Genomic DNA, 26695 nt, shown 5'->3' with positions numbered 1-26695 from the left:
GACTGCGGGGGGAGGCAAGCGGTTCTTGGCTCCCGGCGGCCGAGAGGGAGGAAGGAGGGAGGAGAGGCTGGGTCCGTGGCTCGATCGACGCGTCAAGAGTCAGAATATATGGCAGGCTGAGGCGGCGGGCGCGTCGAGAGCGGGGTGATCTGGGCCGGTCGGCGGAGGCGGATGGACGGGTGGATGCTGCTCTAGGGCGTCCACGCGGTGGGGTGGTTCGGACGGTCGTAGGGTTTCGTTTTGGCTTCTCTTTTGTTTTCTAATTTTGGAGGGGCGTGCGCGTTTCAATTTGTGCTTTTTCCGGGTGGGATTTTGCTTGGGGGCTACGGAGAAACTGCCGGATTTCACAACGTGCTTGTCTCTCCGTCATTGGATTACTATTATTTAATTAATTTAATTAATGGCCCTATGCCAGAGGCGAGCAATAGCAGGGATTTATTGTACCAATCAATGGTTTTGAATGTGCCTGCCGCGTCTTCAAAGAGTTGGTGGTTTCTACAATTTGCAAAAAGGGACGTTGAGTGTACTCCCAATTTTACGCGTATTTTTTAGTGTATAGGAGTAATATAAATTATATAATATTAAAACAATATTATTAAAAGTTATAACACCTACGTATACCGGTTTATTATTGCTGGTTTTGGCTTCTCTTTTGTTTCTCTTTTTGAGATGGAAGCGGTCAAGCACGTGTGTTGTGTTTTTTCGGGTGGGATTTTGCTCGGGGCCTACATAGAAACCATTGGATTTTTCCAAACATGCATGTTTCTCCATCAATTGCTTTTGATGAGCGCATATGCCTCTCTAATGCTAATTTCTTAACGCGGTATCATATGCAAAATGCTAAAGTGGTAACATAATTAGGGTTGACGAGTACAACACTTGCAAGCGGTCGTAGACAAAATACATTTCAAACACAATCACATGTATACATGAGCTCAAGTTTAACTACAACACCGTCTCCAATGTGAAATAAGTCTACTTCCTCCGTCCATAAATAAGTGGATGTGTGGATTTTTCAAGAGATATTATCAAGTGGAGAGATAATTGCATTGGAAAGATACAAATCAACATCCCTCTCCTCTTTAATTCTTACACCTTCGATGAGCTAATTGTATGTAGAAAATAAAGATAACATGTGGTCAATCTTACTAGGTTTAATTTTCATGCAATGAGAGAGAAACAATTTTTGCTACTCCTTTAAAGTGCATAAAAACATAAAAGTACACTCTATTATGGACAAAGTTTAAAGATAAACGTATACTTATTTGAGAACGAATGAAGTAGGCCATAAGCTATCAGGTCAACCATAGAGGGAATTAAACATTGTGACAGTCTGTCATAAGGAACAAATGGTTGTGGTCAACGGCACCACTATGGCTCGGCCGTAAAGAATAAAATAGATTTTTTCACACTGCTCTCAATCCAAAGTGTGTGTGGCCCTGGCGTGAAGAGATGGAGCAGTAGGAGAAAGAACTGATTTATGGCCCGACTTAAGGCTTAATTTTGCATTGTGGGCTTTCAGTTCATTATAGCAATGACACCATGACCTGCATATGACCTCTACACACAATAAGTATGAGGGACACCCTAAGAGCATCTCCAACAGGCGCCCTATATCGGCCGCGCTGCAAAAAAACGGCTGGTATACCGCGCGCGGGTGGGAATCAGGCGCTCCAGCAGGCGCGGTAAACGGCGCGGTGCTGTAAAAAATTTAGAGCGCGTAGCGTTTTGCACAAATCGGAGCGGCATATCTGACGCGTCGGCTACAGCGCGCGGCATCGCTCGTCCAAGCGCGAAAAAACCCCGCGCTGAAACTTCCTCTTCCGCGTCGCCGCCCGAGCGCGCAATCCGCCGTCTTCGCGCGTCGCCGGCGAAATCCCGACGATGGACGACCCCTCCGGCAACCCACCGACCCCTCCCTACTCCGTCCCACCCTCCGCGGCCGCCGCCACTTCCGCCGCGCCGCCGCCAAACCCTAGCGGCGGCGCCGACGACGGCAATGCCACGGCTGCTGCGCGCGCGCTCTTCGTCCCGCCGCGCGGGGTGCTGCACGCAGGCGCAGCCGCCGCGCACATGGCAGCCGCGCAGGGCGCCGGTAACGCGCGGCCCGCGCCGAGGAGGGGGGAGGCGCCCTCGACCAAACGGCCGCACATCGGTGCCGCCTCCGTCGCGCCGCCGAAGAAAGCGAAGGCGTCCGCCACCCGCCGGCCGCATCCTCCTCCTCCTCCTCCTCCTCCTGCGAACCAGACGCCTCCTCCTCCTCCTCCGCCGACCCAGCCGGCGCCTCCGTCCGGCAACCGTGCGGGCGCACATATGGTGGATGATGAAATGCCCGAGAGGTACAAAACACTACTTTTCGTCGAATTGTAGTTTAGATGCATACCTAGCTGTATAGTAATGAATTTCATTGCAATGTAGAGTGGATGATGTGGCATTCATGGAGACAAGAATGTTGGATCCTCGTTCTTGCATGATGAAGCCGCCGATGGAGAGGAGGAATATGAGGATGTAGATGAGGAAGGAGAAGGGTTGATTGAACCTCGCCATCCCGGTCGGTCCGCCAACTACACCATAGCGGAGGACAAGTTGCTTTGCAAGACGTGGTTGACAATTGGAATGGATCCAACAACCGGTACCGATCAAACAAGAGAAACATATTGGATGAGGATGACGGAGTACTTCAACACAAACAACACAAGTGGGCACGAGCGAACCATGCACTCACTTCGGTCCCGTTGGTCCGGCATCAACACCGATTGCCAAAAATGGGCGGGCGTGCAAGCCAACATCGATGTTCTCAATCCAAGTGGCACAAATGAGAATGATAGGGTGATACGTCTCCGACGTATCGATAATTTCTTATGATCCATGCCATATTATTGATGATACCTACATGTTTTATGCACACTTTATGTCATATTCGTGCATTTTCTGGAACTAACCTATTAACAAGATGCCGAAATGCGATTCTGTCGTTTTGTGCTGTTTTTGGTTTCGAAATCCTAGTAACGAAATATTCTCGGAATTGGACGAAATCAACGCCCGGGGTCCTATTTTGCCACGAAGCTTCCGAAGACCGAAAGGGATACGAAGTGGGGCGACGAGGCGCCGCCACCATAGGGCCGCGCGGCCGGAGGGGGCTCGCGCCGCCCTATGGTGTGGGCCCCTCGTCGGCCCTCCGACTCGCCCTTCCGCCTACTTATAGCCTCCGTCGCGAAACCCCCGGTGCGAAAAACCACGATACGGAAAACCTTCCGGAGACGCCGCCGCCGCCAATCCCATCTCCGGGATTCGGAGGTCTCCTCCGGCACCCTGCCGGAGAGGGGATTCATCTCCCGGAGGACTCTACACCGCCATGGTCGCCTCCGGAGTGATGAGTGAGTAGTTCACCCCTGGACTATGGGTCCATAGCAGTAGCTAGATGGTTGTCTTCTCCTCATTGTGCTTCATTGTTGGATCTTGTGAGCTGCCTAACATGATCAAGATCATCTATCTGTAATACTCTATGTTGTGTTTGTCGGGATCCGATGGATAGAGAATACCATGTTATGTTAATTATCAAGTTATTACATATGTGTTCTTTATAATCTTGCATGCTCTCCGTTATTAGTAGAGGCTCTGGCCAAGTTGATGCTAGTAACTCCAAGAGGGAGTATTTATGCTCGATAGTGGGTTCATGCCTGCATTGACACCTGGACAGTGATGAGAAAGTTCTAAGGTTGTGTTGTGCTCGTTGCCACTAGGGATAAAACATTGATGCTATGTCCGAGGATGTAGTTATTGATTACATTACGCACCATACTTAATGCAATTGTCTCGTTGCTTTGCAACTTAATACTGGAGGGGTTCGGACGATAACTCTGAAGGTGGACTTTTAGGCATAGATGCAGTTGGATGGCGGTCTATGTACTTTGTCGTAATGCCCAATTAAATCTCACTATACTTATCATGACATGTATGTGCATTGTTATGCTCTCTCTATTTGTCAATTGCCCGACTGTAATTTGTTCACCCAACATGCTTTTATCTTATGGGAGAGACACCTCTAGTGAACTGTGGACCCCGGTCCATTCTTTTATACTCGAAATACAAATCTGCTTGCAATACTTGTTTTACTCGTTTTCTCCGCAAACAATCATCTTCCACACAATACGGTTAATCCTTTGTTACAGCAAGCCGGTGAGATTGACAACCTCCACTGTTTCGTTGGGGCAAAGTACTTTGGTTGTGTTGTGCAGGTTCCACGTTGGCGCCGGAATTCCTGGTGTTGCGCCGCACTACATCCCGCCGCCATCAACCTTCAACGTGCTTCTTGGCTCCTCCTGGTTCGATAAACCTTGGTTTCTTTCTGAGGGAAAACTTGCTGGTGTGGCATCATACCTTCCTCTTGGAGTTCCCTACGAACGTGTGAAATACACGCCATCAAGCATATTTTCTAGCGCCGTTGCCGGGGAGATCAAGACACGCTGCAAGGGGAGTCTCCACTTCTCAATCTCTTTACTTTGTTTTTGTCTTGCTTTATTTTATTTACTACTTTGTTTGCTGCATTATATCAAAACACAAAAAAATTAGTTGCTAGCTTTACTTCATTTACTGTCTTGTTTGCTATATCAAAAACACAAAAAAATTAGTTTACTTGCATTTACTTTATCTAGTTTGTTTTATTTACTACTGTTAAAATGGCCACCCCTGAAAATACTAAGTTGTGTGACTTCACTAGCACAAATAATAATGATTTCCTATGCACACCTATTGCTCCACCTGCTACTACAGCAGAATTCTTTGAAATTAAACCTGCTTTACTTAATCTTGTTATGCGAGAGCAATTTTCCAGTGTTAGTTACGATGATGCTCGCTGCCCATCTCAATAATTTTGTTGAATTGTGTGAAATGCAAAAGTATAAAGATGTAGATGGTGACATTATAAAATTAAAATTGTTTCCTTTCTCATTAAGAGGAAGAGCTAAAGGTTGGTTGCTATCTCTCGCCTAAGAATAGTATTGATTCCTGGACTAAATGCAAGGATGCTTTTATTGGTAGATATTATCCCCCTGCTAAAATTATATCTTTGAGGAGTAGCATAATGAATTTTAAACAATTGGATAATGAACATGTTGCTCAAGCTTGGGAAAGAATGAAATCTTTGGTTAAAAATTGCCCAACCCATGGATCGACTACTTGGATGATCATCCAAACCTTCTATGCGGGACTAAATTTTTCTTCGCGGAATTTATTGGATTCAGCTGCTGGAGGTACCTTTATGTCCATCACTCTTGGTGAAGCAACAAAGCTCCTTGATAATATGATGGTTAATTACTCTGAATGGCACACGAAAAGAGCTCCACAAGGTAAGAAGGTAAATTCAGTTGAAGAATCCTCTTCCTTGAATGATAAGATTGATGCTATTATGTCTATGCTTGTGAATGATAGGACTAATGTTGATCCTAATAATGTTCCATTAGCTTCATTGGTTGCCCAAGAAGAACATGTTGATGTAAACTTCATTAAAAATAGTAATTTCAACAACAATGCTTATCGGAACAATTCTAGTAATAACTATAGGCCATATCCTTATAATAATGGTAACGGTTATGCTAATTCTTATGGGAATTCTTACAACAATAATAGGAATACACCCCCTGGACTTGAAGCTATGCTTAAAGAATTTATTAGTACACAAACCGCCTTTAACAAATCTGTTGAGGAAAAGCTCAATAAAATTGATATTCTTGCTTCTAAGGTTGATAGTCTTGCTTCTGATGTTGATCTTTTGAAATCGAAAGTTATGCCTAATAGGGATATTGAAAATAAAATTGTTACTACAGCAAATGCCATCCAAGTTAGAATTAATGAGAATATAAGATTAATGGCTGAAGCTGCGTGCTAGGTGGGATAGAGAAGAAAATGAAAAACTAGCTAAAGAGAAAAATGTAGCTAAAGTTTGGACTATTACCACCACTAGCAATGCTAATGATTCACATGTTGCTGCACCTCCTACTATCAATGGTAAAATAATTGGTGTTGGTAATGTTTCTACTCCTAGTGCAAAGCGCGCAAAATTACTCGAAACTGCTAAAGCTATCTGAAACCGCTCGTGATAAAACTGCTGAAATTTTTTCCAACCTTGGGGATGATAATCCCATTGCTTTAGATTGTAATGATTTAGATTTTGATGATTGCCACATCTCTGAAGTTATAAAGTTCTTACAAAAACTTGCTAAAAGTCCCAATGCTAGCGCTGTAAACTTGGCTTTCACAAAACATATTACAAATGCTCTCATAAAAGCTAGAGAAGAGAAACTAAAACTTGAAACTTCTATTCCTAGAAAGCTAGAGGATGGTTGGGAGCCCATCATTAAAATGAGAGTCAAAGATTTTGATTGTAATGCTTTATGTGATCTTGGTGCGAGTATTTCTGTTATGCCTAAGAAAGTCTATGATATGCTTGACTTGCCACCATTGAAAAACTGTTATCTGGATGTTAATCTCGCTGATAATGCTAAAAAGAAACCTTTGGGGAGAGTTGATAATGTGCATATTATGGTTAACAATAACCTTGTCCCCGTTGATTTTGTTGTCTTGGATATTGAATGCAATGCATCTTGCCCCATTATATTGGGAAGACCTTTTCTTCGAACCGTTGGTGCTACTATTGATATGAAGGAAGGTAATATTAAATATCAATTTCCTCTCAAGAAAGGTATGGAACACTTCCCTAGAAAGAGAATGAAGTTACCTTATGATTCTATTATTAGAACAAATTATGATGTTGATGCTTCATCTTTTGATGTTACTTGAGTCACACTTTTCGCGCCTAGCTGAAAGGCGTTAAAGAAAAGCGCTTATGGGAGACAACCCATGTTTTTACTACAGTATTTTTGTTTTATATTTGAGTCTTGGAAGTTGTTTACTACTGTAGCAACCTCTCCTTATCTTAGTATTGAGTTTTGTTGTTCCAAGTAAAGTCTTTGATAGTAAAGTAAGTACTAGATTTGGATTACTGCGCAGTTCCAGATTTCTTTGCTATCACGAATCTGGGTCTACCTCCCTGTAGGTAGCTCAGAAAATTAAGCCAGATATGTACGCAACTTTCATTCAATTTGAGCATTTTCATTTGAGCAAGTCCGGTGGCCTAATAAAATCCATCTTTACGGACTGTTCTGTTTTGACAGATTCTGCCTTTTATTTTGCATTGCCTCTTTTGCTATGTTGGATGAATTTCTTTGATCCATTAATGTCCAGTAGCTTTATGCAATGTCCGAAGTGTTAAGAATGATTGTGTCACCTCTGAACATGTTAATTTTTATTGTGCACTAACCCTCTAATGAGTTGTTTCGAGTTTGGTGTGGAGGAAGTTTTCAAGGATCAAGAGAGGAGTATGATGCAATATGATCAAGGAGAGTGAAAGCTCTAAGCTTGGGGATGCCCCGGTGGTTCACCCCTGCATATTCTAAGAAGACTCAAGCGTCTAAGCTTGGGGATGCCCAAGGCATCCCCTTCTTCATCGACAACATTATCAGGTTCCTCCCCTGAAACTATATTTTTATTCCGTCACATCTTATGCACTTTGCTTGGAGCGTCGGTTTGTTTTTGTTTTTGTTTTGTTTGAATAAAATGGATCCTAGCATTCACTTTATGGGAGAGAGACACGCTCCGCTGTAGCATATGGACAAGTATGTCCTTAGGCTCTACTCATAGTATTCATGGCGAAGTTTCTTCTTCGTTAAATTGTTATATGGTTGGAATTGGAAAATACTACATGTAGTAACTCTAAAAATGTCTTGGATAATTTGATACTTGGCAATTGTTGTGCTCATGTTTAAGCTCTTGCATCATATACTTTGCACCCATTAATGAAGAAACACTTAGAGCTTGCTAATTTGGTTTGCATATTTAGTTTCTCTAGAGTCTAGATAATATCTAGTATTGAGTTCGAACAACAAGGAAGACGGTGTAGAGTCTTATAATGTTTACAATATTTCTTTTATGTGAGTTTTGCTGCACCGTTCATCCTTGTGTTTGTTTCAAATAACCTTGCTAGCCTAAACCTTGTATCGAGAGGGAATACTTCTCATGCATCCAAAATACTTGAGCCAACCACTATGCCATTTGTGTCCACCATACCTACCTACTACATTGTATTTATCCGCCATTCCAAAGTAAATTGCTTGAGTGCTACCTTTAAAATTCCATCATTCACCTTTGCAATATATAGCTCATGGGACAAATAGCTTAAAAACTACTGTGGTATTGAATATGTACTTATGCACTTTATCTCTTATTAAGTTGCTTGTTGTGCGATAACCATGCTTCTGGGGACGCCATCAACTATTCTTTGTTGAATATCATGTGAGTTGCTATGCATGTCCGTCTTGTCCAAGTAAGAGAGATCTACCACCTTAATGGTTGGAGCATGCATATTGTTAGAGAAGAACTTTGGGCCGCTAACTAAAGCCATGAATCATGGTGGAAGTTTCAGTTTTGGACATATATCTTCAATCTCATATGAGAATAATAATTGTTGTCACATGCTTACGCATTTAAGAGGAGTCCATTATCTGTTGTCCATGTTGTCCCGGTATGGATGTCTAAGTTGAGAATAATCAAAAGCGAGAAATCCAAAATGCGAGCTTTCTCCTTAGACCTTTGTACAGGCGGCATGGAGGTACCCCATTGTGACACTTGGTTAAAACATGTGTATTGCAAAGATCCGGTAGTCCAAGCTAATTAGGACAAGGTGCGGGCACTATTAGTATACTATGCATGAGACTTGCAACTTGTAAGATATAACTTTCATAACTCATATGCTTTATTACTACCGTTGACAAAATTGTTTCATGTTTTCAAAATAAAAGCTCTAGCACAAATATAGCAATCGATGCTTTCCTCTTTGAAGGACCATTCTTTTTACTTTTATGTTGAGTCAGTTCACCTATCTCTCTCCACCTCAAGAAGCAAACACTTGTGTGAACTGTGCATTGATTCCTACATACTTGCATATTGTACTTGTTATATTACTCTATGCTGACATTATCCATGAGATATACATGTTACAAGTTGAAAGCAACCGCTGAAACTTAATCTTCCTTTGTGTTGCTTCAATACCTTTACTTTGATTTATTGCTTTATGAGTTAACTCTTATGCAAGACTTATTGATGCTTGTCTTGAAGTACTATTCATGAAAAGTCTTTGCTTTATGATTCACTTGTTTACTCATGTCATTACCATTGTTTTGATCGCTGCATTCGTTACATATGTTTACAAATAGTATGATCAAGGTTATGATGGCATGTCACTTCAGAAATTATCTTTGTTATCGTTTTACTCGCTCGGGACGAGCAGTAACTAAGCTTGGGGATGCTTGATACGTCTCCGACGTATCGATAATTTCTTATGATCCATGCCATATTATTGATGATACCTACATGTTTTATGCACACTTTATGTCATATTCGTGCATTTTCTCGGAACTAACCTATTAACAAGATGCCGAAGTGCCAGCTTGTTGTTTTCTCGCTGTTTTTGGTTTCAGAAATCCTAGTAACGAAATATTCTCTGAATTGGACGAAATCAACGCCCGTGGTCCTATTTTGCCACGAAGCTTCCGGAAGACCGAAAGGGATACGAAGTGGGCGACGAGGCGCCGCCACCATAGGGCCGCGCGCCGGAGGGGGCCCGCGCCGCCCTATGGTGTGGGCCCCTCGTCGGCCCTCCGACTCTTCCCTTCCGCCTACTTATAGCCTCCGTCGCGAAACCCCCGATGCGAAAAACCACGATACCGAAAACCTTCCGCAGACGCCGCCGCCGCCAATCCCATCTCGGGGGATTCTGGAGGTCTCCTCCGGCACCCTGCCGGAGAGGGGATTCATCTCCCGGAGGACTCTACACCGCCATGGTCGCCTCCGGAGTGATGAGTGAGTAGTTCACCCCTGGACTATGGGTCCATAGCAGTAGCTAGATGGTTGTCTTCTCCTCATTGTGCTCATTGTTGGATCTTGTGAGCTGCCTAACATGATCAAGATCATCTATCTGTAATACTCTATGTTGTGTTTGTCGGGATCCGATGGATAGAGAATACCATGTTATGTTAATTATCAAGTTATTACATATGTGTTGTTTATGATCTTGCATGCTCTCCGTTATTAGTAGAGGCTCCGGCCAAGTTGATGCTAGTAACTCCAAGAGGGAGTATTTATGCTCGATAGTGGGTTCATGCCTCGCATTGACACTGGGACAAGTGACGGAAAGTTCTAAGGTTGTGTTGTGCTGTTGCCACTAGGGATAAAACATTGATGCTATGTCCGAGGATGTAGTTATTGATTACATTACGCACCATACTTAATGCAATTGTCCGTTGCTTTGCAACTTAATACTGGAGGGGGTTCGGACGATAACTCCGAAGGTGGACTTTTTAGGCATATATGCAGTTGGATGGCGGTCTATGTACTTTGTCGTAATGCCCAATTAAATCTCACTATACTTATCATGACATGTATGTGCATTGTTATGCTCTCTCTATTTGTCAACTGCCCGACCGTAATTTGTTCACCCAACATGCTTTTATCTTATGGGAGAGACACCTCTAGTGAACTATGGACCCCGGTCCATTCTTTTATACTCGAAATACAAATCGTCTGCAATACTTGTTTTATTGTTTTCTCCGCAAACAATCATCTTCCACACAATACGGTTAATCCTTTGTTACGAGCAAGCCGGTGAGATTGACAACCTCACTTGTTTCGTTGGGGCAAAGTACTTTGGTTGCGTTGTGCAGATTCCACGTTGGCGCCGGAATCCCTGGTGTTGCGCCGCACTACATCCCGCCGCCATCAACCTTCAACGTGCTTCTTGGCTCCTCCTGGTTCGATAAACCTTGGTTTCTTTCTGAGGGAAAACTTGCTGGTGTGGCATCATACCTTCCTCTTGGGGTTCCCAACGAACGTGTGAAATACACGCCATCATAGGGTAAGTCATTCTACTACTATGTTCACCATATGGCTCATATGAGAAGAATACGGTTCTACTTCATATAGCTCATCTATTTTCTTTTCCGCATATGTGTAGAACTCTATGGCTCAAGGATTGTTTAGGGATGTGGGAAAGAAGAACAAGAAAGGCAACAAGATTCTTGGCAAGCCATTCACCTTGCATCATTGCTATGAAGTGCTAGGGAATGAAGAGAAGTGGAAGACGCGCGGCAAGTTGGATGCGGCAACTACGGCCAATGCTACCGGTGATGCAACAATCATCGATGATGATGATTCAAGTGATGAAGGCAAGAAAAGAAGCTCCACTCCTCACTCCGTCAACAATGGGCGGAGGAATGTGCATGGTAGGAAGACCGCCAAAGATATGAAGGGAAAGAAGGCCGGCGATGATGACATTGCCATTGCTATGGAAAGGATTGCAAATGCAAGGTTGCAAGCAAATGAAGATAGGAAGATGCAACAAAACTTGGAGAAAGAGGCTATGGATGCTATTGAAGCTAGGAGAGCCTCTTTGGAGGAGAGGATTGCCGCCAACGAGGAGAGGAAGTTGGCTTTGGAGGAGAAGAGGCAAGCCACCGAGGAGCATGCACGCCTAGCGGAGGAGGAGAGGAAGCTTTTCTTGATGGATACTTCCCATATGGATGAGAGGCAAAAGGAGTAGATCAACCTTCTTCGCGATGAAGTGTTGGCCAAAAAGAGATTGTTGGTAGCCAACATGAACACTTGCACGACCGACATGTTTGGAGGAGGCATGCCGACGTTTGGAGGAGGCATGGGAGGCATGACCGGCATGGGAGGCATGGCCGGCATGGGAAGCATGCCCATGCCCACCATGGGAGGCATGGCTGGCATGGGAAGCATGCCCATGGCCGGCATGGGAGACATGGCCGGCATGGGAGGCTATGGAGGCATGGCCGGCATGGGAGGCTATGGAGGCATGGCCGGCATGGGAGGACCAAACTATGGAGGAGTGTTTGGAGGGACTATGGGAGGCTCGGTGAGTGGTGTGTATGGGAGTATGGGAGCACCACCGGGAGGCTTCGTGTCTTCCATGAATGCTACTATTCCTCCTTCAACCCAAGAAGATGAGGAAGAAGAAGAAGGTGTTGACTTGGAGAATGCGGAAGTGTGATATGCAATTGTGATATGCAAATTGTGTGTTCCACTTTGTCGATTTGAACCATATGTCGTGTGTCATTGTTGAACTACGTCATTTTGTGTGTCTCTTGAATTGTGTCCATTTAAATTACGGTACATCATTTGTTTCATGAATTATGTGTGATTATTTGATCTTTGTGAATGCAAAATAGTTTAGAAAACTGTTTTTCGCGCCCGCGCGCGCTGTATTTTGCCACGCCCGGCGGAGGACCATTTTTTCCGCCCGCGCACGCGCTGTATTTTAGCGCCTCCGGTGGGGAAAAAACCGGCCCAGCGCGTGCTAGCTGTTTACCGTGTGCAGAATCTGAGTTTTAGCGCGCCGCGATATAGCGCGCCTGTTGGAGATGCTCTAAGAAACGATGCATTGTGATAGTTATCTTTTAATATGCGTAGCTACCTATGAGAACGCATTAAAAGAAAATGCATTGCGAAATATCTTATTGTGCTAATTAACACCTTTATTGTGGAAAATCATATGCACCTAAGGCGGATGGGCGGCACCGCGCAACCTGTGGTGTTGTGCGTCAGCCTAGTTCGCGGTTTTCTTCTAGTCTTTCGTTCTTGTCGGTTTGTTTTAGTTTTTGTCGATTTCAATGGTTTTGTTTACTAGTTTGCTTTATTTTCTTAAGTTTTTTTTAATTATTTCGGTTTTCTCTATATTTTCTTTTCTTTCCTCTTTCTTTTCATTTTTATGTTTCTTTCAAAGTAAAAATTGCTCACTAATTAAATAATGTTTATCAAGTTTTAAAAAGTAACATATTAATGGTAACCATGCATTTAAAATTTGTTCATGGGTTACAATTTTTTAACATAATCAAAAATAGATGTTCATGATGATAAAAAATACATTCATGGATTAGAAAAAATGTTTACACATACTAAAAAAAAGTTGTTAATGTTATTTAAAAAATGTTCACAAGATTTCAAAATACTTACGATTTCAAAAAATATGTTCATAAATTTGAATGAAATATGTCCATTTTTATAAAAATATTCAAAGACTTATAAAAATATTTTCATGTATATTAAAAAATTAAAAGGTTAAAATTCATGGTATAAAGATATTCTTGTTATGTCTTCTCTAATAAAATAAAATATTTTCCTTTAATGAAAGTAAAAATGAAAAATAAAGAAGCTAAACATGAAGAAAAAACAGAAAAATAAAAGATAAAAATGAAAAGAACAAAGACGATCATGTTAACTATCCCCACCAGCCCCCCCCCCCCGGCTCCGTGCAGGCGGTGACACTTTCTTGCGCCACAGTGGGCGGCATATAGGGACACCCCTTTAACGCCCCTTTCCACGTCTTAAAAAAGGTACCAATACTTTTTACGATAGAACAAGTTGATTGTATATGTATGAATCGCGGTATATCTTGATAGTGTGTCAAGCAAATCTGGGTTTAGCAAAGAGTACTATGTTTGTACATCTAATTACGGATTGTGCTATCTAGGGCACATGACTCAGATTAGCATTTCATGGGCACATATTTAATATGGCAGTCGCATGCATTCATAGAGGTCGCCTCTCGCCCTTCAAAAGGGTGTCAGCTTTACCCCACCATAGCCACAATATACCCTAGCTCTCTTCCACCCACCGGCCCTTTCTACTTCGCGCAAAACATATGACGAGACCTCGGCCATGGGAAAGGGATGGCCATGGCGGAAGCCGAAGAACGACCACGATGTCAGGTCATCGGTACTGAAGAAGAAGACGCACGTCCGCTTCTCGTCATCCTTGATGTGGCTCGGGCATGTACCGACAATGCATGTTGTGTGCCCCTAGGTGGAATGATCTCCATCCCCGGTGGCTGCCACCTTAGCCACCATGCCGTTGGTTCCACGGCATGGCCAGGAGCAGCGACAAGAGATTGCCCGACATAGGGCCCTTCTGCCGCCAGACCTCCTCGTAGATCCCGCGTACGGGTTTAAGTCACCGATGTGGGACTTTTTCGCCCACCTCGAATGGGATCCGATGCGCCAAGCGGGTTTCCTCGGTAAGAATAAATACAACTACACCGCTCCTCTCACGCCGGTGAAGGAGGAGGAGAATGAGGAAGAAGAAGAGGATGAAGAGAAAGAAGAAGAGGATGAGGCGGAGGAGGCCATCGGTGCCGAGTAGGAGCTGGACGACACCGAGAACTACCTCGGCTACCTCGCGGGGAAAACCAAGGAGGAGGGCAAGGTGGACGAGCTCCCCCTCATGCCGGAAGGCGTGGATAGGAGGATGCGATGAGGCTGGCCATGAGGGCCTTGCAGGAGTTTGGCGCCTCGACCACAAGCGCTGACGCGCTATGACGCAGTAGTCATGCCGCCTGGCCACTTAGATTAGGAGGCCATGGAGGCCTCGCGCGTTCGTCCCCACCATCGTCGTGGGATCAATGGCCCATGCAAGCCACTGCCTATGATAAGCCTTAACCGGTACGGTGCCAAGGGAACCCAGGAGGCGGCGGAAAAAAGGCAAAAAACCCATCTAGGGTTTCGTCCTCCTCGCCGGCGATACCACCGGTCCGCTCCGCCTCCGGTGGCCTTCGGGCCTTAGAGGTGTGGTGGACCACGGTCCCTCGTCGGCGGGGAGTTTCTGTTCTTAATTTAGTTTGCTTTTCAGTCTCTTTTTTGGGATGGTGAGGCGGCGGCTACATCCTCGAAGTCGAATAAGGTCCTCCCCGCCCTATCCTCGCTCCGGTGGTGCATCTAGCGCCGTCGGAGGGCGCGTGGAGTTGTGTGCTCGTCGGATCCGCTCGGGATCCGGTCGGTTTTCATGTTTGTTGGTGTGGTTTCATGATAGTCTCTTCCGATCTACGGTTGTCATCATTGGCGATGGTTGCTCGCTCCGGTGCGCCGGTCCTTTGGGACCTTAGCACGATGACTTCCGTCTCGTCTACTACAACAAGCTCTACTACGACAAGCTTTGCCTGACTCCGGCGATGGAGGGGCGAGGACAGCGGCGCGCCTTCGACTCGTGCTAGTGTTTGTAGTCGTCGCTAGGTGGTCCGAATACCAATTTGTAATTTTCTTTACTTTTTGAGTTATTTGTACTACTGTTGATGATTATTAATAGATCGGTGGATTTCTCGCAAAAAAAAAGCCACTGCCTATGATCCACTACCTCCAACGGCATAATGGATGCCTTCCTGCGCCCTACGAGAAAGCAGCCACCAGTGGGCCTTCTCCTCCACCGCCGGTCCACCATCAACCCGTGCTGGCACCGGACTGGCCGTGGGCGATGCCTACGTTCGCCGACCTGACGCGGGACGGCAACAACGACCAATAGAATAATCCTGGGGCTCGGTCCGTTTTATTTCTCAATATTTATTATTTATCTTTTTAAATCAGCGTAAATGTGTGTTTATGTGAATGAATATTTTAAAAAGAATGCGTCGCATGACTGGAGATGCTATTATTATTTTAATTTCTACGGGACAAAAATAATAAAGAGAACAAAGGCATACCGTCGACGTATCCTTTTTGCACACTTTGTCTTCGAAGAATCGGCCATGTTAGACGTTCACGACGACTCGAGCGTGAACCTCGTCACGAATGGACAATCCCTAGTCCACGCCATCCCCGCTCCTGCCCTACCCCTACCGCGTCTCTGTCTCTCTACGTACGTGGTACCTACTACTCCGTCAGAAATAGACAGCTGAAGGGCCCTTTATTTTGACTTCCTGACCTGCGTTCGTCGACCCAAACGAAATTCACATTTCCGAAGCTAAGCGTTCCTATCTTGGAGAAGGAAAACAGACGTCCGAGGACCACATGCTCAACGCTCAACGATATAAAATTGAAAGGTAGGAGTATATTCCTGGTACAGGATCAAGTTATCAGCAAAATATAATGCCAAAATCAGGGAGTAGCCTAGCTGCCAGACCTCGTGATTTCTGGAGAAAACGCGCGCGTCTCCGGCGCCGATTGCCGGCGCGTCGAGATCAGATCTCTTTCCGCAATGTACGGAATGTACGGCTCGGGCAAACTCAAGTTTCCAACTTGCCACCGCGGTGCGCACATGTCACAGCTGAGCTGCCTGCATCTCGAATTCTCGATTTCTCGGTGTTCGGTGGCTCTCCTCGGGTCCTTGTCGGTGAGACGGCGTGGTTTTGCCTGTACTGGTGTGCCTGCCCGTCGTGGTCGACAGCCCGCGCGGCCATTATCAGCTCCCCATTTTCATTCCCGTTTCTGTGTCAAGTTAAGCTGTCCATTCGGCTACGCATAATATGCTTGCTATATTTTCCACAAATTGCATGTGAACACATGGACATTCGCAAGTTGCAAAACAGACGGCATACCAATATACCATATAGGACCGAGCGCGTGTTCTTGTGGCTGAACTCAATTAAGTCCATGTGATAGGACCATATATATATCTGATATCTGAGAAGAAACACAAGCAATCAACATACCGTATGTGGTCTACTACAATACAATGCCATACTTCTGTGGTTTACAGAGTACGAAGCAAACGTTACGGTAGCGATGAATGCTAGGTTTACTGACATGTTGCAAATGGCTTATGCATCATTGGTCAATACCCAGCAGACCCAGTTTCAGTGGCAGCAGCTTTCATACTTCTGGGCAACTTGGAGCAATGGGTGACCTGAAAAACACAAGCTTGCCCGCAGTGCAGAGGATTCATCAATAAACTTCCAACAGAGTATGTTATGGGATTATCCTAAGACAATATGTGAGTAAATTGCTAAATTGATTTTTCAATGGCACATATCTTCTATTCAATGTATAATAATAATAATAATAATAATAATAATAATAATAATAATAATGAAGAGACTCACCTCTGGCCGGTAACAACACAAATACTGGATTGACCTTCGAGAACAAAGGCCACTCTCAACAGGGTCCTAACAGATTCAGCTAGCTGCATTCCAGGTTGTGCTAGACCGCTAGCCGCAGCCTCAAAAGCGGTCGCAGAGATATATGACAATTTGTGATTGCTGAATTTGAGGAAACTGTTGTAACAACTGCTGCTGCTGTAGATGCTGAGTATGTTAGCCCTGGAGATGAAGAGAACTCTAACCTTGGAGCAGCTGCTGAATCAAATGATGTTGCAGGGTATCATCTTGCCTAATCCCAGGTGCTGATCAGAGACCTTGCCACAAATAAATCAGGTTGGAATATACACAAGTACACTGCCTAGATAACGGAAGAATGCCAGTAATTGCATTCTTAGATGTCATATATGTAGCACATGGCAAATGTGGTAAGCTATCACAAATTCACAATCGATTAAAAGACGATTTCAAATCTGTGTCAGTGTCACCAAATATTAGTATATGGCATAATTGCAGTAAAGCAGATAATCACTTTGAACACAAACCAACTCAGTTTCACTCAAGAGAAATAGGTTTCAAAAGCCATAAATGGTTTGGTTAGTGTGATTTGCCTCCAATATTAATGTTTATTTATCTGTGACTTCGTCATACGAGTTGCGCTACCCTCCTATACTAAAAATGCACTTCAGTCCTACATGTAAAGTGTAAAGAGTCTTCATGATGCAGCACTTGTCAGCCTTCACAATATGCAGATATCTCATATAGAGTGCAAAATAGTACATTACTGTCAAAGGAGAACAACTAACAACATCCAGTAGCATTTTATTTAGTCTTTAAAAACAGGATATAACTCCGCCTATGTTATCTCAACATAGCCGGTCCCAAGCCCGGGTAAAGGAGGAGGGTTGTGATAGGCGGGGCGAGCCAACGTAAAAAACCCAGCCACTCTTATGGAGATGAAACCCAAAGGAACCTCGATGGGGCGTAACCCTCTTAGCGACGCGCCACATCGGAACCCAGGTGTGGTGTCAAATGGGCAAGGGCCGGGCCGTCACCCCCTTGGTGGCGCGCCGTATCTTGATCTGGATACGGTGATAAGTAAGCAAGGGTCGGGTCGCCGCATCCTTAGTGGCGCGCTGCACCGACGCCCCGGTGTAGTGAAAAATGAGCAAGGGTCTCCGCATTTGACTCGACGAGTACGGAGGGCAAGGAAGTTAGCCGAGCCTAGGAGGATACACTTGGGTAGCTGGAATGTAGGGTCCCTGACGGGTAAGTTACGGGAGTTAGTTGATACGGCGGTGAGGAGGCGTGTTGATGTCCTATGTGTCCAAGAGACCAAATGGAAGGGACAGAAGGCGAAGGAGGTGGAGGATACCTGTTTCAAGTTGTGGTACACGGGGACAACTTCAAACAAAAATGGAGTAGGCATCTTGGTCAATAAGAGCCTCAGGGATGGAGTTGTGGACGTCAAGAGGCAAGGGGACCGGATGATCCTTGTCAAGCTGGTTGTTGGGGACTTAGTCCTCAATGTTATCAGCGCGTATGCCCCACAAGTAGGCCACAATGAGAGCACCAAGAGGGAGTTATGGGAAGACCTGGAGGACTTGGTTAGGAGGGTACCTATTGGTGAGAAGCTCTTCATAGGAGGAGACCTCAATGGCCATGTGGGTACATCTAACACAGGTTTTGAAAGGGTGCATGGGGGCTTTGGCTATGGCATAAGGAACCAAGAAGGAGAAGACGTCGCAGCTTCGCTCTAGCCTATGACATGGTCGTAGCTAACACCCTCCTTAGGAAGAGAGAATCCCATCTAGTGACGTTCAGTAGTGGTCTACACTCTAGCCAGATTGATTTTGTCCTCTCTAGAAGAGAAGACAGACGCGCTCGCATTGATTGTAAGGTGATACCTGGAGAGAGTGTTGTCCCTCAACATAAGCTGGTGGTTGCTGACTTTCGCTTTAGGATCCGTGTCCAGCGGGGTAAGCGCGCCAAAGTCGCTAGAACAAAGTGATGGAAGCTCAAGGGTGGGGCATCCCAGGGTTTCAGGGAGAGGGTTATTAAGGAGGGCCCTTGGAAGAAAGGAGGCGATGCAAACATGATGTGGACAAGTATGGCGACCAACTTGCGGAAGGTCGCTGTAGAGGAGTTTGGGGTGACTAAGGGAAGTAGAAGGGAAGCTAAGGATACATGGTGGTGGAACGATGAGGTCCATAAGGTTATTAGGGAGAAGAAGGACTGTTTCAGATGCCTATATCTGGACAGGAGTGCAGCTAACATGGAGAAGTACAAGGTGGCGAAGAAGGCCGCAAAGCGGGCGGTGAGTGAAGCAAGGGGTCGGGCGTATGAGGACCTCTACCAACGTTTAAACACGAAGGAAGGCGAAAGGGACATCTATAAGATGGCCAAGTTTAGGGAGAGGAAGACGAGGGATGTCAACGAAGTCAAATGCATCAAGGACGGAGAGGATCGGATTCTTGTGAAGGATGAGGCGATCAAGCGTAGATGGCGGGAGTACTTTGACAACCTTTACAATGGAGAGGTTGAGAGCTCTACCATTGAGCTAGACGACTCCTTTGATGATACTAGCATGTGTTTTGTGCGACGTATCCAGGAGTCTGAGGTTAAGGAGGCGTTAAGGAGGATGAAAGGAAGCAAGGCGATGGGTCCTGATGGTATCTCCATCGAGGCGTGGAGAGGCCTTGGAGACGTAGCGATAGTATGGCTAACTAAGCTTTTCAACCTCATTTTTCGGACAAACAAGATGCCCTAAGATTGGAGGCGGAGTAATTTAGTACCAATCTTCAAGAACAAGGGGGATGCTCAAAGTTGTACTAATTACCGTGGAATCAAGCTGATGAGCCATACTGTGAAGCTATGGGAGAGAGTCACTGAGCACCGCTTAAGAAGGTTGACAAGCGTGACCAAAAACCAATTTGGTTTCATGCACGGGAGGTCTACCATGGAAGCCATCTTCTTGGTACGACAGTCGATGGAGAGATACAGGGAGCAAAAGAAGGACCTTCATATGGTGTTCATTGATTTGGAGAAGGCCTATGATAAGATACCTCGGAATGTCATGTGGTGGGCCTTGGAGAAACACAAAGTCCCAATAAAGTACATTACCCTCATAAAGGATATGTATGATAATGTTGTGACAAGTGTTCGAACAAGTGATGGCGACACTGATGACTTTCCAATTAGAATAGGGCTACACCAAGGGTCAGCTTTGAGCCCTTATCTTTTTGATTTGGTGATGGATGAGGTCACAAGGGATATACAAGGAGATATCCCATGGTGTATGCTCTTTGTGGATGATGTGGTGCTAGTCGATGATAGCCGAATGGGGGTTAATAGAAAGTTAGAGTTGTGGAGGCGAACTCTAGAATCGAAAGGTTTTAGGCTTAGTAGAACTAAAACTGAATACATGAGGTACAGTTTCAGTTCTACTAGGCACGAGGAGGGAGAGGTTAGCCTTGATGGGCAGGTGGTACCGGAGAGAGACACTTTTCGATATTTGGGGTCCATGTTGCAGAAGGATGGCGATATCGATGAAGATGTGGGCCACCGAATCAAGGCTGGTTGGATGAAGTGGCGCCAAGCTTCTGGCGTACTCTGTGATAAGAGAGTGCCACAAAAGCTAAAAAGCAGGTTTTATAGGACAGCTATCCGACCTGCGATTTTGTATGGCGCGGAGAGTTGGCCAACGAAGAGACGACATATCCAACAGTTAAGTGTAGCAGAGATGCGCATGTTGAGATGGATATGTGCCACACAAGAAAGGATCGGGTACGGAATGACGATATACGGGAGAGAGTTGGGGTAGCACCGATTGAAGAGAAGCTGGTCCAACATCGTCTCAGATGGTTTGGACATATCCAACGGAAGCCTCCGGAAGCGCCAGTGCATAGCGGACGGATAAAGCGTGCTGAGAATGTTAAGAGGGGTCGTGGTAGACCAAGCTTGACATGGGAGGAGTCCATTAAGAGAGACCGTTAAGAGAGACCTCCATGGACAGGGGTGCGTGGAAGTTAGCTATCCACGTTCCGGAACCATGACTTGACTTCGAGATCTTATGGGTTTCAGTTCTAGCCTACCCCAACTTGTTTGGGACTGAAAGGCTTGGTTGTTGTTGTTGTTGTTGTTGTTGTCGTTGTTGTTGTTTAAAAACAGGATATCCTTGTATGGAGTGGTGCCACTGCCAACACCTAAAATGTGGTGTCTACTTGATCTGATTTGGTATAAAATCAATTCCATAATGTTGGAAATAGGCAGAGTAAAATGTGTCCTCAAGAGACCTTTCAGGTAATATGCCTCCCTTTTTCTACAAGATCCAACAAAGTGATAACGGCATCTGCATCCAGCAAAGATAAGTTCGGTATCCGTCGATGGATTAGGGAACATAATCCCGCAATAAGTCATGAGGTGCTACAATTGCAAAGAATAGCTTGCTTATAACATGCAAGGCAGTGTCACGGAGTAATTCTGTTGCTATTAAGCGCTTGTCAGGCAAACCTTTATAAAGTCTTCTAGATCATGAGCTCCCAATGGGTTAACTGAGAAGCACATTACGAAATAAATATATGAGGCTCGATGGACAAAGTTACTGCTTTCTGAATAAAAAACTAATTCATGGATCTTTTTGGACTAATTTCAAAATATGTTACAGATGAATGGGCTGAACGTGGAAGAGTGACAAACAAGCAATCTCCCTGTCTAAATCCGTAATACAAACTATTGGAGTCAATATTATGTTGAAGTAATGATGTGCACCCACTCATTTTGCTCCTAAATAAACTACATAATGCGATGAGAAAAAAACATGGAGAAAACCTTCACAATGAGGTAGCTCTGACAGCCAATCCTCTTTGATTGAGGCAACCAAAAGCAAACATAACCCATTGACAACTGTCTTGGAACTGAATCGTGGCTCGAACCATCAGTATAAATATGGCTGGATGCTTTGGCATTAAAGAATTTTGCATTGCAATTCTGTCTCCTCTCTAATGATAAACTATTAAACTGGACTATAAGTTTACCCTTACACTGGAATGTCAATCCATCACGTTTTCAGTACAGTGTCAATCCAACACCGCAACGTCCAGTAATACACGGCCCTCTCTTCTCCAGGAAGACATCAATAATCTAACGTAACAGGAAAAATTGATGATTTTCCAACATATTTTCTTAGCAATAACTCCAGCCACAAGACAAACATCTAACCTAGAGAAAAACTCCAGTAAGAAGTCATAATATCATTTCCAAAATCTTTGTATTCTGTATTGAACCCTCAAACTATGCTGACCCAGGCGAACATATTTTATTTTCACGTGAAAAAGAAATCAACATGAAATGTCACTTTTCCACTATGAACTAGCAAAACAACTAAACCATATACCAATTTTGGGGAAACAAGTTCAAGATTCGAGTGGGCAGTTCAAAAATAAGAATTCAGCAGTGGAAACCATGTATTGAAACAACTGGCTAGCAAGACAACATTCAACAAGTTTAATCAGTGAAGTGCCTTCTTAAAAGAGAAACCCCAAAAAAGCTGATTCTTACCTATTTTCATCTTGCTTCTCTGCTTGAAAGTGGCCAAAGTGATAACTGACAGCACCGGAGCAGACACCTAGTTATAGCTTACAAAATAAGAAAACAACAAAACGGTTCATATACTTTCCACAACCAGAAGTAGAAGACAATAGCTATTGGAATGCGAGTATGAATCTGAAGTCCAGGAAAGATTTCTAGTAAAGTACAACGAGGAACAAATAAATCATCACATTTGGCATGAAAGATCAAAATGGAGGAAACAAAATGAACCATAGCCAGGGAGAGATGATTGTTTTTTTTCCGATATGGGGAGAGATGATTGATAACCTGAAGATGGAGAAATCAAAAGAGGAGGTCACACCTAGATATGTAATCCTATTATCTCTTGCCTAGAATTCAATTTGAAGGCCAGGTAAATCGACTTACAGTTCCAGACTAAGCAAAAAAAAGTCCAGCACATAGAAACAACACCGTAAGAGAGTTACTTGAGCAAAGCAAACAGGATGGGTACTGTCATATAAACATCATGGAAAACAAGAGTGCAGTTCCTTCTAGACTTAATGTGTAGGACACATTATATTTCGTCAGAATTGATTCTCATAATGATATTAGCCGATTCGAAAATGTAACCCTATATTCTCTTACCTAAAAAACAATTTGAAGGCCAGGGAAATTGACTTACGGTTCGGAGTAAAGAACAAGAAACCAGCACATAGAAACAGCACTGCAAGAGAAGCACCTGGATCAAAGCATACAGGATGGGTACACACAAAACAAGAGTATATTTTGTCAGAATTGATTCTTATACTGATCTTAGCACAAGCAGTTACACATTCTGGTCTTAATAGATATTCATTCCCCTTAATTGATATTAGCATTATCGGAGGTCATAAAACTACATTAGCTCCATTTCCAAGAGCAGAACAAAGGTTGAAGGTTCTAAGAACAAGAAGAAAACAGAAGATGGAAGTGAAGAAAAACAGCTACCAACACTTATGATTGGTCTACTCAAGCGGTGCCAGCTTATTTTAGATTCAACATAGCTAATCTCAGCTAAAATCTTTCAACCTTCTCTTTAAGACATCCAATGACTTCTTTCGAGCATTCTGCACCATGTTTCTACTTGAAAGGCTCCCAAACAAACTGTCTGGAGCATCCCTGAACTTGTCACAGATGATGGTTACCTTCTTGTGGTCCAAGGAATCATAATTCTTCTCCCTGATTACAGCATTCATGAAGCTCTCAGGTTTGTTGCTGAGCAAAAGATTGGTCAGCTGCCTAATTTCGACTAAGCAATCTTTGAAACTTGTTCCATTTCTAAGATCCGACAACCCGGTGCTGCGAAATCTGTCTTCTGCAAACTCCTCTAACAATCTCAGATCAATGTCAATACCTGCAACAGCATTGACACTGAACCTTTTCACCCTGTCACTAAGAAGAACTGTTACTATAGAGTCTGAGATGTGGCTGAGTGCACCAGAAACAACCTTGAAGAGGGCCTCCCTCGGAAGAACTGGTTGTGCAGTCGATACTACCATGTCAAGGTAGATGAGGACTTCATTCATGTAGTCATTTGCATGTTCTGGAGCTTCCTCTGCTGTCCAATTGATGCTGGTCAACAGCAACATAAATTCATCGATCTTGGAATTGGTGGAGGTTATTAATCCATTGAACGCTGCATTTTGGGAGGCTTTGAGCACAGCTCTAGCAGTCAAACCAGAATGAGGCTTCTCAAGAAGCCTTTTAGGAAGACCACAAAGCTGGGCAGCATGCAAGAGGAATGTATCACATGACTGCTCAAGAATAGCAATATTTCCTGCAATCTGTACCAGCTGCGCAGTCTCCAAACTACCACTATGTATCAATTTCAGGAGACAATCATTAAGTACCTCAATTAAAAGCTTGTCTAGGTATCTTTTGACAACATCATAGGAGTTCACCATTACACCATATGACAAATAGCTTACCAAATCCTCAATAAAAGAACGGACAATACGGCAAGAACCTGGAACTGAAGAGGAAAATGGTGCAACGTATGGCAAAACTGGAACTACATGAATGGGTTCAAGTTGTAATGTTGCGACATTCGTGTTGTACTCATGTTCCTTCTCTATAACCATCCTTTCATACGATTCCTTTGCAAATACACCTTGTATCTGCTTCCGACAATCAGAAACAAGCAGCTCATGATATTTGTCCCTGTTTTTTTCAAGAACTTCAAGCAAAGATGTGGCTTGATATCCATACTTCTTCATGGTTGCGCCCAGAAGAGAGACGTAATCTTTTACAAGGAGGTGGTGGTTAGCAGCATCCATGCGAGTGAACTGTTCCTCTAAAATAGATGTGACCTTAGAAATAGATGCTTCCCACATTGTCTCAACCTGGCTCTCAGATAGAAGTCCGTCTGCAGTTCGAAGAACACGGTCTTCAACAATAAAAAATCCAGCTACTTGAGCAAGGAAGTGCTGATGGGACTCGAGGAAAGGTTGTGCTGTCGAAATTTTCATGTCCAAGTTAAGCTGCATGAGCCTGTTACTGCAGTAATATTCTCGAAACTTCTCCGCAAGGCCGAGGCAGGTGTGAATGTTGTATGCTCGATATACTGGTGTAAGATCAAACTCTAGTGTTGATTCCTCATCTATGTACTCCACATCCAACGCATAAGCATGCTCATCAAACCCGACACGGCTACATTCTTCTGCTTCCCTCTGCCGGGCACGCATTCTCTCATCTTTTTGACGATCCAAAGTGGCTTGGCGTATCGAGGCTTGTCCAATCACCATCGCAAACTTTCTGATGTACACGAGCCACTCATTAAACTCAGCAGAAACTTTCTTCTCGATATACAGCTTCATCATCGGTACTTTTTTCTCAATAACCTTTTTAAGAAGCTTCAGAGGAATATTTTGCAGGTAGTCCTTCTCAATCAGCTCCAAAGTCTTCAGCGCAGTGTGAAACTTGCCTTCAGCAATGTTCATGTTGCACACCTGACAGAGGCTAGTGACCCGCAGGCAGATCTTCAGTGTTGCCAGCGCTTCCCCAAGGTTCTTATTCGCGGCATAAGACTCGAGAAGCTCATCGAGCTTCAGCAGCAGGGCGCTAGCAACCTCCTGCAAGCGGAGATTCTCACCCGACAGCACACCCTTGAGCTCATCAGCATCAACCAACACCCCACGAAGCTCATCGACGGCGAGGATGAATTCCTCGTAGTGAAGCCTACAAAGCTCCTCAATCTCAACCTCCTTGCTTTTGGCGATACCACTGAGGTTGTGGAAGAGGGCGTCAGGCTTCCCGGACTCAAAAGCATGCCGCACGATGGGGCCCAAATCCTGGTTGTTCGAGACGAAGCCAGCGAGGGCAGCACCGATTCCGCCATCTCCGTTCTTCTTGGCCTGCGCAGGCATGGTTTAACTGCAAGACAAAATGGAAAGCAATCATTTAGCACTCGGACTCGTGAGAAGATTTAGACGCTACAAAAATGGAACAACGAGGAAGTAGAGAAAACTACTAAACTCTTATAGAATGCAAAAATTCCAAAGGATTCCTTTTCTTTTCTGAAAATAACGGCTATTTGTATGAGTTCAGGGCTCAGGCAGACACCAAAAGACATGGCAGATGCAGCTGCACCCAACAGGGAGCGGGGTCAGCTGCGTAAGATGTTGAAGAAGAGGAATCTGGTTGGGTTTCACCGCAAAGTGAAGGCCAGAGCGAAAAGGGAAAGCAATCTAGGGCATCCTTACCCAAGTTAAAGGAAGCGCGGCCGGATGTCGGTCCAGCTGAAGGAGAGGAGGACGCCTGAGGTCTGCCGGACGGTTCGAGGCGCGCTCCAGTGGGAGGAATAATGGAGGCGGCTTGGGGTTTAGGACGGAGGAAACAATGGGGAAAGTTCAACAATGGGACAGTGGAAGACAGCTACGAATCCTGACAAGAAGGTGGCAAGCTCCTTCATTTTGTATCGTCAATTAAAATTTGGTTGCTTCTGAACTGCTTAAATGTGGTTCTTGATATCAAGGACCAAAACAAACAAATTCCGCGGCAGCATATGAGAAACAGCAAAGACACAGCGAAGCACGCCGGGGGGCGGTCGGCGAGCAGCTCCAGGAGAGTGAGACGTTGGGATGGGGATGCGGGGAGGGATAGATGGGATGGGGCGAACGGGTGACGACGCGCCGCGGAGATGGATCAGGAAGATGCGTGCGCGGCGCCGGAGAT

General features: G+C 44.6%; 1 protein-coding gene and 1 pseudogene across 1 annotated transcript; one reads left to right on the top strand and one right to left on the bottom strand.

The window, feature by feature from the left end:
• Positions 1 to 17910: 17910 nt before the first annotated feature.
• On the top strand, positions 17911 to 19295 carry LOC124651281 (annotated as a pseudogene).
• A 4069-nt stretch (positions 19296 to 23364) lies between these two features.
• LOC124655579 (exocyst complex component SEC15A-like) lies at positions 23365 to 25887 on the bottom strand. The gene has a single exon (XM_047194449.1). It carries the CDS (start codon positions 25885 to 25887, stop codon positions 23533 to 23535), a length of 2355 nt encoding a protein of 784 aa, XP_047050405.1. The 3' UTR covers positions 23365 to 23532.
• Positions 25888 to 26695: the final 808 nt, after the last annotated feature.

This window comes from Lolium rigidum, chromosome 5, assembly GCF_022539505.1.
Source record: "Lolium rigidum isolate FL_2022 chromosome 5, APGP_CSIRO_Lrig_0.1, whole genome shotgun sequence".
In the NCBI taxonomy this organism is placed as follows: Eukaryota; Viridiplantae; Streptophyta; class Magnoliopsida; order Poales; family Poaceae; genus Lolium; species Lolium rigidum.
The sequence above is the reverse complement of the archived record's forward strand: the minus strand, read 5'-3'. Positions and strand labels throughout refer to the sequence as shown.